Genomic DNA, 15,426 nt, shown 5'->3' with positions numbered 1-15,426 from the left:
AAATAGATAAAAGTAAAACTTCAAAACACGAGTATCACAACTGTTTAATGATCAGTAACACTAAAAAAGCGATAAGTTATAACATATTGGTCAAAATCAAGGGTGCCGCCCCTTATTTCGCATAAAATTGAGCGCCATAATATGAATTCGCATAACAGATTTGGCATAACATAATTGTGCATAAGATTGAACTGGCATAACAATGAAAAAAACATAACACTTATTTAGCATAACAATGAATTCGTAAAATTGAAATAAATATGCATAGTTATTATAACTACTTAGGGCATACTGAAAGTTTCTGGAACTGGCCACTTATAAAAAGAAAATTAAAAAAGCAATAATAGGATTTGAAAGAATAACTCTGTGGCTTGCGGATGCACAAACCGCGCAAGCCAGAAAAAAAACTGGCAGTATATTACTTTTTAATTTGCGAGACTGTCATTTGTTTTTTCATCGTGGTGTTGGATTGAAATTTGGGTGTCGCTGTTGCAATGAATTTGTTGTCAAAAAGCATTTGATGATGAAGTCCCATGTCGTAGCTCTGTCTAGTCGTGGTTTAGTGAGTTTTGACGAGGACGTGACTATCTACATGACGATGAACGTGAAGACCGGCCAGTGACTGCGGTTACCGATATTAATATTAATACTGTTTGTACGACAACTAATGGAAACTGACAAAAAAAATACATGTTAGTAAATTAGTACTACCTTATGCATAGGAATGAGCCAGGTGCAAATGATATATATTGCATTTGCATCTCTGAAGGTTCGGAAACTTTGCACTCGATGGATACCGCATGATTAATCGGAAGACCAGAAACGACTGCGTGTAAAGTGGTGCTGCAAAATGATAAAAAAAATTGATGGACGACAATCGATGGCTGTATACACCGTGGGCCCGAATAACCCGAGGGATTTTAACAGGGTATTTCTGACGATAATACGAGTAAAAATGTTATATGAACATAGGTTCAATTATGTACTTTAATTAAATTATTTTTAGAACAAAATAATTCAATTAAGCTTAGCACGGCCTTGTGAACAAGTCTTTAGTTAAGAGAGTGAGTAAGAGGAACCAATCTTTAGTAGAGAAACAGAGTAAGCGAACATGACACTTCACGAGTCGCTCCGATATCATACGATGCCCGAGTCAATGAGTGCAGTGTGGTTCATGTCATGTGACATGTTATTGTTTACTAGTTTGTGACAACAAATGTCATAACGTGCTTGTATTGAACTGAATTAAATGAAAATATCTCAATTTGTTCATTCATAACCCACAAATTAAAAAAAAACTTTATTTTTGGTGTTTTGGCCAACTGGCCAGAAAGCATGCCATTAGTATGTCTGCGTTTAAAAATATTAAGTGGTTAAACATACTACGTCACATACTTAGGGTGTATTACACTTGAGATTTTTCTACTTATGATTTTTCTTAAATAACGATTATCTCAAAAACGGGTTGTTATAGGACTACATGTTATACTACTTTATATACTCCAATTGGGCTCTAAAATCGATGGTTAAAATCCCTCGGGTTATTCGGGCCCACGGTGTATAACATCGTGACAGGTGACGAAACCTGGGTATACTGCTTTGAACCGGAAAGAAAAAGTCAATCGGCTGATGAGTCTTTCCTTTTGAAAATCTGCCGACGAAAGTAAAAAAAAATGTCGGAGCCCAGGTAAGAAAATGGTTGCTTCGTTTTTCGGCAAATCGGGATATTACACCGCTGTTTCACTAGAAAACCAAAGGACAGCAACTGCAGATTGGTATGTGAACACGTGCTTGTCCAAAGTGTTTGACAAATTTCGTGAAAAGCGATCCCGTAGCGAAGTAGTTCTTCATCACGACAACGCGTCGGCACATTCCGCTAAAGCAACAAATGCGTATTCGGAGGCCTCAAATGTAGATTTAATGTCTCATACAGCCCTGTTTTAGCACCATGCGATTTCTTTTTGTTTTCGAAGATGAAAGATAAAATCAGAGGTTTACGGTTTACAAGTCCGGAAATGGCAGTGAATGCTTTTCTCGAGGCCATCGAAGAGGTCCCTAAGGAAGACTGGACCCACTGCTTTGCACAATGGTTCCAGTGAATGCAAAAGTGTGTAAAAAGGAGGGTATATACTTTGCAAAACAATAAATGTGTCGTAACGATAATGCGTAGTCTTATTTATTAGAATCCAGAAACTATCAGTATGGCTCACGTAGGTATAACTTAAATTATCATAAAATGAATTCGCATATTTTATCATGTGAGCGAATTACGAGATGGATCAGGGCAAAATCAACTCGGTTAGGTTAGATTGTTCAGTTTTTTCCGGAACAGCTCGATAAAAAAATATTTTCACATAGTAGTTCTCTTTTCAGATCCAAATAATACTTTTTAATCTAATTATACTGATATTTCATAACAACGTTATGTTAATTAAACCTATGTCAATTCATCGTTATGCCAATTTACATTATGCGCATTATCATAAGTTATATGAATTAATAATTATGCGAAATAGCGTAATGTCAATTTGAATTAGGAATATGAGGTACGTTATGCGATTAATATAGACCCAAAAAAACAAACATCGACATGCTATAGGCATCAATCAAAAGGATTAAAGAGAGAGTATCGTAAATTGACAATCATGTAATATTTCCCGTGAAACAAAATTGAACAACATGCAACTCTAAACCAACAAACTGTGCGCAACTTTGCAACAGCTAGGAACTAAAGTAACCATAATACCGATAGTTAACAGTAGCCGTTTAAAAACCGAAAATAGAGAATTCTACTCTCTACGCTACGTCGATAAAATTCATAACCGCGTGACCTAATTCATAAATGCGTTGCAGCACAGACATCCTGCTTTACGTACATTACATAGCTATGTAATTCCAACATCGCTAGGAACGAAATCGTGGACCTAGACTAATTCTGCATCCGAACTGGACCTAAAATAATACAGTACATGGATTTACAACGGGATATCTAGTGCCGTCACACCAATCTCGTAAAAAGACGTCGTGAATAAAATGCGTGTTGAGCCAAAGGCATATCTACTAAACTTATAGGACCTCCAAGTAGACTTAAAACAGTAAAATATCTAATTAGCCTTTAGTTGTTTCAAAGAGTTCAGTGGGCATCACTAATAATGGATCTTGAATTGAACTCAGTCGCATGAACCGCACGTTTACTTCGACCTAATTAACACAAGACAAACAATTTAGTTTTGGCGTTTCGCCGCGGCCAGCCCATGCGGCAATTTTGCCCGTTCGTTCGTGTGATTCGCATCGGCTGAGTCAGTGCTGCGATGGTTGAAATTAACGGATCCGTCTTTTCGAAACACATTCGCTGCTTTAGTTGTATAGTGTTACACTGTTGATACTATTCAACTAAAATAGTGAATACATGCAAAATTTACAAATTGTTTTGGGTGTTCCGGTATTACTGCATGGTTTACGTGAGTACGCTTTTAGTAAGAAGCTAAAATAAAGAGAACTCTCACCTCTGCGTGTGTGATTGGGTAGCTACCGAAGTCTAAAGGAAGAAGGTTCGAAGTTATTTTATGCATATAACTTTAGAAACCATATCCTCGATTTTGTCACATCATTTTTCGAAATAGCTTCCCACTGTTGAAACAAATTAAACCTATTTAAACCAAAATATCTAGCTAGAACTCATATAGCTTCTATCTAAATAAAATAAATCCAAAATTTAAATAAATTAAGCAGCTACCTATAATTAATAATAAAATTAAATAATCGTCGCTATTCGTGGTGCCCAAAGTAATGGCATTGTGGCGGCATCGGCTCGTTGATTAGTTACACTCAACCGTTGGGCAAATTCGTCAGAAATAGCTATCAGCCTGTGGATGAACATAGATAAGACGATTCTCTTACCGTATTTTCTATGTTCATCCATATTTTTAATCTTATATAGTCTCCTAGTTAAATGAAAAGAGTACACGTAGGTAGGTACTTATTTTCGATAATAGTCTAAAGGTGCATGAAAACAAAAAAAAGATGGTTAATTATGGCTGTTGCAGTATTAGATCACTTAATTAGTTATTAAAATACTGGTATCAAAAGTATGGCCTTCAAAATGTAGGTTATCGCGTGCAAAATTAAAATACGATGAATAAATTCATGAAAAACTCTGCTATAAATATGTACGTGTGAGTACTACCTACGCGTTGCCGTCCATCCAGTTCTAATCTAAACTGTTATTAATTGTTTCAGGTTTACGTATTAGAATAGCGAACTTGTTTTTCAAGCTTTTGGCGTGCGTCTTGTATATATGCCGCGTCTGCGCTGATGGTGATCCGATAACTGCTTCTTGGTGAGTATACTTATTTATTTATTTATGCTTTGGTTGTGCGTGACACTCGGTAGAACCATGTAGAACCCTGTCGTAGTCAGCATTTGTCACACTTATCAAAATATCTTGATAAGGACAGTAGAGCCTCCCTGCGACAGAGTTCCAGACAATATCTCGACAATATCCCGCTAAATAAACAGATAAGAATAATATTAAACTCCCTAGATCCAAGATGCCTACTCTCGCATCTAGTGGTGATGCTAACATACAGATCAAACATACCATAGTTCACAACAATTTGGTGGTTATAACTTATAAATTATCAAACCATAGACGAGATAGGACTAGATTCTTGGTGTGATCTACTAAACAATTTTTTGGCGAGCGTGCTTGATAGTTGAGGGCAAATTTAGCAAAATCCCACCTGAAGAATTGAAGGAAAGGTACAGAGACACTACAATTGGGAAAATCTATTGGTAGGTACTATTTGAGAGTATCGGGAATAAGGACTGCATTGAATTCTTGTGGTTTAAAGCGCTTTTGAACCACTCCACTACTCTTGAACACAAAAGGCGCAAAATGACGGAAACACCCAAATACTCCGAAATATTTAATTCCGAATTCGTTCCTTAGATTTCAACCTGATTCAGAGTATTTAACAACAGGGAGCTATAATATCACTTTAGATAAAGACCTTGATATAGTTTTACCTTTAACAGAAAATAATATCAGATTTTTAAGTAGAATCTATTAATTTTAAAAAAATGAAAGTTTTCTTTACCGTCAAATGACGATAGTCCGGTCGGTTACAGGTTGTTCCATAGTCCAGAATACAAAAATGTGTGGAATGGCAGCGCCATATTTAAAATTTACTGTCAAGCGGCGCGGCCATTTTGAAAAAATCTTTCTTGACTGCAGTGACACCTACGAATTAATTTCGCGAATTCGCGAATTTTATTAAAAATATCACCAAAAAAAAACTACTTTAATTTTATAGATAAGCCTTACAGTGATAGTTTAGCATAAAATGGCATATCTAATTAAATAACAATGAATGACCTTCAATTTCTGTGAACTTTATTATTCATTATCAAATATCTGATAACCAAATTTTTCTCAGTCATGTATTAAATAACTATAATTACAAAATAAAACAATTACCTGTAGGAAACACTGTTTTATTTCGTAAAATATTAATTTATTTACGAAACAAAGCCCTTTTATAGTCTTTCAATATCAAATAATAGTATAATACGAGGTTTCCAAAAATACCAGCGCACGGCAGCGGCCACACAGTGAAACTTGAGAACGATAAGAACGAAATTTCTTCCGTAGTGTTGTCGCGGCCGTTAATAAATGCCATCCTTGTCTATTTATGAACGCATTCTGCAAGAATAAGCAAGCGAGATATAGGTCTACCAGTTTATATTTGTTAGTGAAATACGTCACCCGCCAACGACCGGGAGCCGGTCGCTTGCCACTCAAGGGTTTTTGACAGCGTGCCGGGAGCCGGTCGCCTGCCAAACAAGGGTGTGCCGGGACCCGGACGCTTGCCACTCCAAGGGTACAGAAAATAATATCAGATTTTTAAGTAGAATCTATTAATTTTAAAAAAATGAAAGTTTTCTTTACCGTCAAATGACGATAGTCCGGTCGGTTACAGGTTGTTCCATAGTCCAGAATACAAAAATCATTAAAACATAATTTATGTGTCTTTGACTATCTTTTTGACAGGTGACACTTGACCGGCGCGGATAATACCGACATGGAAATACCGACTCGTGTTTTTCATGTACACACCCATAGAAGCTCATGTCAGTTTCTATGGGCGTGTATATGAAAAACAGGGTCGGTATTTCCATGTCGGTATTATTCAGCCAGGTACAGTCTGTCAAAACAAACGCGTCAAAGACATATATAAATTCCTTTTTTTTTCTTTTTTTTTCTGGGCTATGGAATAACCCGTACCGACCGGACTATCGTAATTTAGCGTTAAAGAAAACTCATTCATTTTTTTAATTAATTGATGCTACTTAAAAATCTGATATTTTTTCTTTTAATTAGAAAAATTATTCCTATTGATATAAAAAAAATCAAGCGTTTCTAAATTTTTCATCCATTTCAAGACAGATTTGACGATATAGTAAAAAGGTTAGAAAACCCAAGGTAAAAAGATAATATTAGGAAAACGATGGCTAGAGGGAGAGCTAACAGAGGAAGAATTCCATGCCGCCCCATCCAAAAAAAGAAAGAGAAGAGTTCCGTGAAATGGTTTACACAGATGATGTCATAACTGGCGGACATGAGGCGGTTGATGATATAGCGATGGAGTTAATATTGTCTGATGAAGATATTTTAATGTGTATTTGGTATGTTAATGTGTTTCAGCGAGTGTCACATACGAACTTGTCAAGATATAATAGGTATAACCCTTAAGTAGAGGTGGCCTGCGGATTACTGGTTCACACCAGTATTAGTCAGCAGTACTCATAATTTTTTCTCGAAAAGTAATTTTATCACAGCGGTGAACATATGGCAAGAAACAAGTTCTTGGAAAAATCAAATTTAACGTAGGATTGTGTGTGTACTGCTGGTGAAAACACATATACCTACTGGGGAAATAACTTAAGCACAAAGTATATCTTAACTCAGAATACTGAAGTAATGGGCACTCGTCGCCTGTTAAAAAATGCTGTGGTATAAATTTGTGTCACATCCGAGCTCGTTACACAACGCTGAATTGTGGAGAGTCATTTCTTGCTTGAAGCTGTAGTACAATGAGACGGGACTTGTAGGACCCCTATGTCTGCTCAATGACGTACTACTTGGAGTTAGGACCGAACGCGAGCCATACTTACAATTTTAACACATTTAGAATCGTTTTGACCAGTGTTGCCAGGTCCAATTTGAAAAACACAGGAGATAGGTATATGTCGTAAAAAACAGATTTGAAATAAAAACAGGACAAAAAAAATTACCTCGTAAACCATTTATGGAAGCATGTTTTATTTATTATATTCCCTAGGTTATTGAATTTATGATTTATTTTTAACATTTTCATTGGCTCAACTTTCAACGTTCAACTACATAAATTTACTTAAAAGTAAAAATATAATATTAACTTGGTTTAATGTAGGTAATTCATTTAAAGTAACAAACTATAAATCTAATTTCTTTAGCTGCATAACTCAAAGTAAGTAATTTAGTGATTTAAAGGTTTATGATTTATTTTTAACATTTTCATTGGCTACAAAGGATGAATATTGTTTTTCAACTACATAAATTTACTTAAAAGTAAAAATATAACATTAACTTGGTTTAATGTAGGTAATTCATTTAAAGTAACAAACTATAAATCTAATTTCTCTAGCTGCATAACTCAAAGTAAGTAATTTAGTGATTTAAAGGTATTTAAATCCTATCACCGACAGCTCATATAAAATATTTATTTAACTTAAGTAACCATTAGAAGTCTCTGAATATGGAAGCTAGAATAGACTAATTGGCTTACCAAAAGACAAAGCACCAATAACTTTTAGTTACAACTCTTTATTATATGTCTCGTCTGCAAAGGAAGTGTTTCCTAACTAAGGTTCAATAAAATTAAAGGCCTAACACTAAGAACCTTGAAACAACCATAGATTCATTAGCTCTCTTAGTTCCATTCAGAAACTGTGGCATAGAACTTTGTAGTAGTATGGTTAATTATACAAGTGAATTTCAAAAATCCAGGAGATTGATAAAAAAGTACAGTAGAACAGGAGCAACACCCTAAAACCAGGAGATCTGTAAAAACAGGAGACCTGGCAACACTGGTTTTGACATTCTATTTGAAATTTTGAAGCATTATTTCTTATCATCGATAGATTATTAGATAAACATGGTACCTAAACGTAAATATCTGGCATTTCGATATGCTAAGATTAATTAATTGATATATATAAAGATTACATTATAATATTAAATAGATAGATGATTATATGAAAACAACTCCTATCAAAACAATATCTAAACGGTCAATTGGTCCTAAATACCTAGCGACTAGTTTCTGCAGGCTTATCAGCAAGTTCGCTAATTGATCTAGAATCTTCTTAACTTCTACGAGAATAAGCGAGCCGCATTGCAGAGCAATTTGATCATTGACGTCTTAATCAAACCAATAATAACAATATTTTACATCTTATGACACCTCCAAAACATGAAAAATATTTTAAGACATTGACTATCTGAGTGCGTTTTGCGTTGTTTTTTTGTAAAAGGAAAACAACTACTCTTTTGCCCACTTCAGCACCAATTATCCCTCTTATTTATTAACTTATTATTATACAGCGTGTATTTTTGATTCTACCTCGAACTTTAAGGCCAGTTAGTGGAGGCCCTAATAATCACATTTTATTATGTTTTTATTATGTTTGTTACAAAATTAATTAGCACGCAATGTATCACTACGCGATGCTACTTTGTTTTTATTCAAAGCGTCGCACATATATGACGTGACAGATGTCACAGAACGCTTTGTACGCATTACATTGCTGCTCGAAAATATTTCAAAAATAATTCTAAATTAACAATTTGTTTTGATATCGGTTCACTGCACTTAAATCGTCGTCTGGTTACAGTTTGAGGTATACACGCTGTATATGAGATCTCGTGCAACCGCAACAAAAACCTGCAGGATGCAACGCACAGTCGTAATACGAATAAAAACCATGAAATATTTTTCCGTTAATATATTTCCTCTAATGCCATGTCCAGGTTAACGATTACTTTAACCCCGCTTCTGCTTGCCAAGCTATCTCAAACAAAAAATGTTTACTATAGCCATTACCGTATTTCAAACGACCTTATAAGAACACCTATACTCAGGTTGCCAGGAGTAGCCCAGCGTTGTGCGGGCGAGCATTTATTAACGCCGTAAAACAAATGGTGACTTAAGACGGCCAGTTGTAAACAGAGCCAATATTGGAGGAAACATGATACGCTTCAATTCAACCTTTCAACCTTTTACTGGCAGCGAAATCAAAATTCGTCAACAAACAAACTTGTATTATTGTAGATATTTAGTCGATTAGACTAACCAAAGATCAGAATATCAATCAATCAACTAAGTGTGGTACTCCATTAGTAAAATGAGTGAAAGACAATTTTGATAAATCTTAAATTATTCTTTAATAAGGTTATATCTTGAATGTTCATAGCTTAGAATATATATATAATTAGAAGTGTTAATATAACAGCGCTTGTTGACTCAGCCGGATGTCAAAAAACAAGGCAGCTTCCTAAATGTAGAATATTGCCAACTCAGAAATAATGTTATTATTTTGGGATAATCCTGATTGCTTCAGGTATATAAGTTGAAATATACAGGGTGTCCCAGACATTGACGATACACCGTCGGCAGCTGATAGGGCAGCTAATTTTCTCTCAGAATATGAGGTTTTAGATTTAGTAAAAATGGTTTAGTTTTTGAGATATCGTACCTGCGGTGGTTTATTGAATTCATGTTAATACCCATTGTTATCTTTATTTATCGGCGAGTCGGAACCCTGTGCTCTTGGCGCTAAACCGGTTTCAAGTCAACGGTGCCCAACGGAATTGGAACGCTCGTGTAACATGATAAGTTTCAATTTCGCTTGCAAGTCGTAAGAGTACGGAACGATTTATACCTAAACTTGACTTTTGTTCGAGAGAGTCCCTTCTGTACGGTACTACTATTAGTTATTCTGTGGTACGACGTCCGGTTACAGACTCAAATTCTCTTGGAGAATATTATATATGGCTTCAATGTCAGACGCGCTGATACTGATGTCGGTTAATTAAGAAATATAATGAACGTGAAACTTAGGAATTACTTAAAGCTTTTTCTTGCTCAAATAATTTGCATGTAATGTTGTTATTTGCAGTTACGGATGTAGGGTCGGAAATAAGACTGAATTTGAATATTCCGCCAACTTAACGGAGGAAGAGTTTCAAGAACACCCGATTATCAACTGGGACGGCATAATATGGGTCAACAGACCTCTCTACCTATGGATAGTGCAAGTCATACTAGCTATGATATCATTTGCTGAAGCTATACTCATAGCATACTTAGGATATAAGGTTTGTATTAGGTGTTTCATGTATCTATTACAATAGGCTCCCTGATCATAACACAGAAATAAGATTGCATGGGAACGTGCACATTAGCATCAGATGCAATCGAACCCCAACCAGTCGCCGCACGGCAATGTTACGACACTTTTCTTGAAAGCTGGCAGGCAAACTCCTCCTCCTTATGGAGCGATGAATTCCCCGTTTTAATAGGATTTAATTTTCCTGATACAAAAATTCTTTCTAAATTTAAATGTAAAGAGGATAATCATATTTATTTTATTACCTTTAATAAACGTCTCTATGTGCAGCTGTTAGTTTTAAAGTAGGAAATATAAAGGTACCTAAAACATTATTTTTGTTTCGACAGGGTAACATCTGGCAACAAATTCTATCGTTCCATTTCATTTTAGAAATGGTGAACACCATACCTTTCGCTTTAACTGTGAGTACAAAATTCGACTTTTACGATACGATAAGAGGCTTAATTTCGTATTTCGCCTCCATGGTGATGGTTATTTTATAATAAATTGGGAGCTCTATTTGTACAGAGATAACTAGATATTAACCTTATTCGTATGGTAAAGCTGAAACTGGAGCTGTGAAAGCTGAAGTATGTACTTCAGTTCAGCCCAATAGTAAACATAATGTACAAAACTAGCAGAGTAGGTACTCTAGCATAGTTAACACTGTCGACAGTGTCTCAAAGGTTGACTGGTAGAATTCCCTTAAAGGGATGTTTGCCTTTGTACATATATTTCATTGTTTGTCAATTGTGTTTGTTTCCTTTTTTTGTACAAAAAAGAGTTTACATACATACATACATACATAATGTGATATGATGTCTGTTATTTTCAAGATGTCAATGTACTTTATTTCCAATGCATCTGATGTATACTTTAAATGCACTTACCTGATAATTTTTATTTTATTTTCATTCCAGCTACCATTTCCACCTCTCAGAAATTTATTCATACCGGTATTTCTAAACTGCTGGCTGGCAAAACGCTCTCTTGAAAATATGTTCGTAAGTATGCCACAATTACAAACTTTTTATTTTTTGGTTATTTAATTTAAACCAGCTAGCCCCCCTATTTATTTAAATTAAAACAGTGATAGTAATTAACACTGTACACGGTAAAATCGGGGCATGTATGATCTGGTGTATCTTTGTAATAAATGTTAATTTTCAAGCGGCACTTTTTTATATATTATAACTAATAAAATACAATGTTTAATAAACCTTCGAATAGTGACTGCTACCAAGGCCGTGGCTTATTTGCTCTTCTGTGCAGCATTATATCTAGAGAACAATTCATGAAAAACATACCTCAATGAAACCGACTTCGATGTATGACGCTCGCTAAAGTCCGTAAAGCCGCAATAGTCCGCACCGCCACTTCACTAGCTATTTTTTAGGCGTATAAAGTTTGTTATTATTTACACACAAAACTATTTACAATGTCTACAATCACAATTAATATTTATTTTACAAAACTGAGCACAACCGCAATAATATATATCCGCCGAGAGTTTTTTTTGAAGTCTAGCTGACTGCCGCCTTTTTTTACGATCGAAGGCGCGCGGCAAAGGACTTGCGCCAATCAGCCACCGACAGCAAAGAGGATGCAAATCAAAAAATTGTTCGCCATCCAAAATACTTGCACATACAATGATAATAAAATGTTAGAGCGTCTGTGAGTTTTAACTTTATGTATTTCACTGTGCCTAAATTGCTTTGTACAGCGTTGTTACAATTGCATTTACTTTAGGTATACCTACTTATTATCTTTATACTGGGTGTTCGGCACATGGACCGTCAATTTTTTTTGGATATTGTTGTGGTTATTTGCTATTTTTCACCTTTGGATAATACATATTTTGAAATTATGTTTCTCAAATTTCCCGTTATCCCGCCTTCGTAACTTTTTTATTCATGTACGTAAAACTACAATTCATTATTTTTGTATTTAATACTTGTTAATACATGCCTATTCAAATAATAATAGTTTTTATTGTAATTGATAGTCTCAATGGAACGTACGAGGTTTTTTATTCACTAAATTACTGATTGTGTGAAAAAATCCAACTTCGAAATTCAATCATTAAATTTTTTTAAGACAATTGAGAGGTTCGTTTTTTTTAAAATAACTGTAGCTTATGGCCTTTCTAACAATATGCTATACATTGACAAAAAAATAATCTGAGTCAAATTACGGGGATATTCCGTCAATAGGGCGGAAATTGTTCGGAATCAGCGAGTAAAGCAACTTTATTTGTAACGCATCGGAACCTCATAGGAACACTGGCTGGCTGAATAGCAGGCTGATAATTCTAACCAATGAGGGCTATCGCGTATGAATTCGCCACTAGAGGCGCGAGTGTAGCGTGAGGTCTCCGAAATGTCAAATCTCATAGTTTTTGGGTGAGCTACGCGGGTTTATTTATAATTAGAATAATATTGTGAATATTTTGCAATATCTGAAATTAGTTATGGCTAATATGCGTTCCGAGGCAATGAATGTCTGTGTTTTGAGATAGTTTTTTTTTTCGGAAACCTTTGTCCTCCCTTTTTTCCGAACAAAACGGGGACTATGCAACAGTGTAGCATGCTCTATATTTTTATGGTACGGTTTTAAGGTGTATTAAATATGATTTTAATCTAAAATTTGTTTTCACGCCCGTAATAACCGACTTTGAAAGCCATACTTAAAAATCTCACGCAACAGTGCGCCCTCTAGTGAGACAAAAAACGATAGCCCTCATTGGACGACACACCATTGCATCGACGCCTAAGGCGATTGGACCTTTTTTTGGTCTTATATCTACGGGTTATTGTCCGGAGTTCTTCTGGAACTCTTCTTGTAGATTCTGGGGCAAATCTGACGACGCTTAAAAGACATAGTGGATGGCGTTCTGATCAAGTGGCCGAGAGCTATATCGAAGATTCTATTGAAAACAAAAGTTGCATATTAAAACAAATAAACTATAGTATTCAATTGAAATCATCAACTAGCTCGCTATTAAGTCCTCAGCCATCTACTTCCCGCCAGAGAGAACAAATAAATAGCCCCCAACCATCTGCTTCCCGCCAGAGAGAACAAATAAATAGCCCCCAAACATGTACCTACTTCCCGCCAGGGAGAACAAATAAATAGCACCCAGCCATCCACTTCCAGCCAGACCGAACAAGTAAATAGCCCTCAGCCACCTCTCAAGAGGGTTCACCACCACCACCAAGTCCTCCGCCTAGTCAAAAAAACAAAAGCCAACTAAATACACAGTCCACAAATCCACCGTCATCAATTCAGCAAAACACCATTAATGAGCCGGGAAAAATACATTTCACAATATTACTTTTCATTATTAATTAGTGTACTTAAATCCTTTTTTCCCTAATACAAGTAAACTGTTATTTACTTGATTACCTAGTTAATAGTTAATTTAATTTTAATATTTCCTCACATTGAGAAAAACACTATACAATCCTCAGCCAGAACAGGGATTGCTGGACTTGTTTTATCCGGTTCCGGTATCTTGTCTACCCCAAACTCATCCATCACTCCCTTACTTCATGGCCTCTGCAGTAATGTAGATATTTTTATGCATTAAAAGTACATTACTGCGAGATTGTTAAAAGTGTGATTATGGTTTACTCTTGTTTGTAACTTTACTTTACAGAACGACCTGCACCGTGCGATGCAAAAGTCTCAATCGGCTCTGTCCCAGCAACTGATGATCCTTTGTGTCACGCTTCTGTGTCTTGTCTTTACAAGGTGATTTTAAACTAAAAACCTCATTTGTTTTAACCTGTTTTATATGAAACTAACTGTTGGCCGCAACTTCATAATGTATCCTGTGGGAACTTTGCACGCTCTCGGGATGAAATTGACCAAAAACTGACCACGGCCTTTTAAGGCGATTGAACACATTTGAAAACATGGTTCTTTTATTTGTCGTTCTAAGCATCGAATGCAACAAAAACACGTGTCATACAATTTAAAAGTTCATGGAAAAGTTATACATAAATAAAGGTACATTTACACAGGCAACCATAACCTAAGTATGAATGTGAGCAGTATATGCTCGTTATTTTATCATATTGGGGAAAATTACGTACATAACCAGAACGCACCGCTCTTCCAACTGCCGCCTTACAAATCCAGTTATACAACCTTTTAAGGTTTTGCCAATCCACATTGTTTACAGCTCTTACCAATTCCCGGAGAGGAAAAATGGGAAAAGAGCTTTTAAAGTACAACGTATACCTTTGTAAACAAAATAAAATATTTGTAATGATATCGTATAGTCGAGAACTACTTAACTGCTTTACCAGTTACAATAACAATTTCTACCACATGAGATTTCACAAAGGCATACGTTGTGTCACAAGGATGACATTGACTAGCGTTTGAGTAGAATTGGTCATTTCATATCGAACTAATAACGGGAAAAAAATGTATGTATTAATTGATTTTCAGCGTGTGCGGCATCCAGCACTTTCAGCGCGCAGGGCACCGGCACCTCAACTTGTTCCAGGCAACATACTTCGTGGTTGTCACTTTCTCGACAGTGGGCTACGGCGACTTTGTGCCCGACATTTGGCCGTCGCAACTGTACATGGTGATAATGATAGGGGTAGCGCTCGTCGTGCTGCCCACGCAGGTACGTCACGCGACCGTACACTCACGACGGGCAATTAACTCCGCCTATTAAAGCGATGTCCAAGGACAATTCCGAACAAGACGCATACTAATCAATTTTACAGCTCAAAAACACAACGTGTCGGTGGAACCAGCGTTATTAAAAATAAACTAGCTATAAAATGTAGACCCAATCTTAAAACCCCGCATTACTGTATACGAGAACATTTCCAGTTTCCTGGTGACAGCATAATGTCGAGCTAGAGCGGTAACAATAGCTGAATCTATGCACTAAATGTAAAGAGTCTTTCAGAGAAAATCAATTTTACAGCTCAAAAACACAACGTGCGGTGGATCATGCTCTTCCCATTA

General features: G+C 36.0%; 1 protein-coding gene across 3 annotated transcripts in view; it reads left to right on the top strand.

Annotated features, from left to right (window-relative positions):
• The window catches only part of SLO2 (slowpoke 2), a 149,259-nt gene that overhangs the window by 101,639 nt on the left and 32,194 nt on the right, over positions 1-15,426 (top strand). For all 3 annotated transcript variants that reach the window (XM_074097341.1, XM_074097332.1, XM_074097322.1), the window contains exons 3-8: positions 4,240-4,339; positions 10,222-10,420; positions 10,782-10,856; positions 11,355-11,438; positions 14,093-14,187; positions 14,893-15,076. In XM_074097341.1, the coding sequence (XP_073953442.1) occupies positions 4,240-4,339; positions 10,222-10,420; positions 10,782-10,856; positions 11,355-11,438; positions 14,093-14,187; positions 14,893-15,076 (737 nt within the window). The remainder of the gene's footprint in view (positions 1-4,239; positions 4,340-10,221; positions 10,421-10,781; positions 10,857-11,354; positions 11,439-14,092; positions 14,188-14,892; positions 15,077-15,426) is intronic.

Source organism: Choristoneura fumiferana, chromosome Z, assembly GCF_025370935.1.
Source record: "Choristoneura fumiferana chromosome Z, NRCan_CFum_1, whole genome shotgun sequence".
Lineage (NCBI taxonomy): Eukaryota > Metazoa > Arthropoda > Insecta > Lepidoptera > Tortricidae > Choristoneura > Choristoneura fumiferana.
Note: the sequence above shows the minus strand (reverse complement) of the source record. Positions and strands in the feature narration are given on the sequence as shown.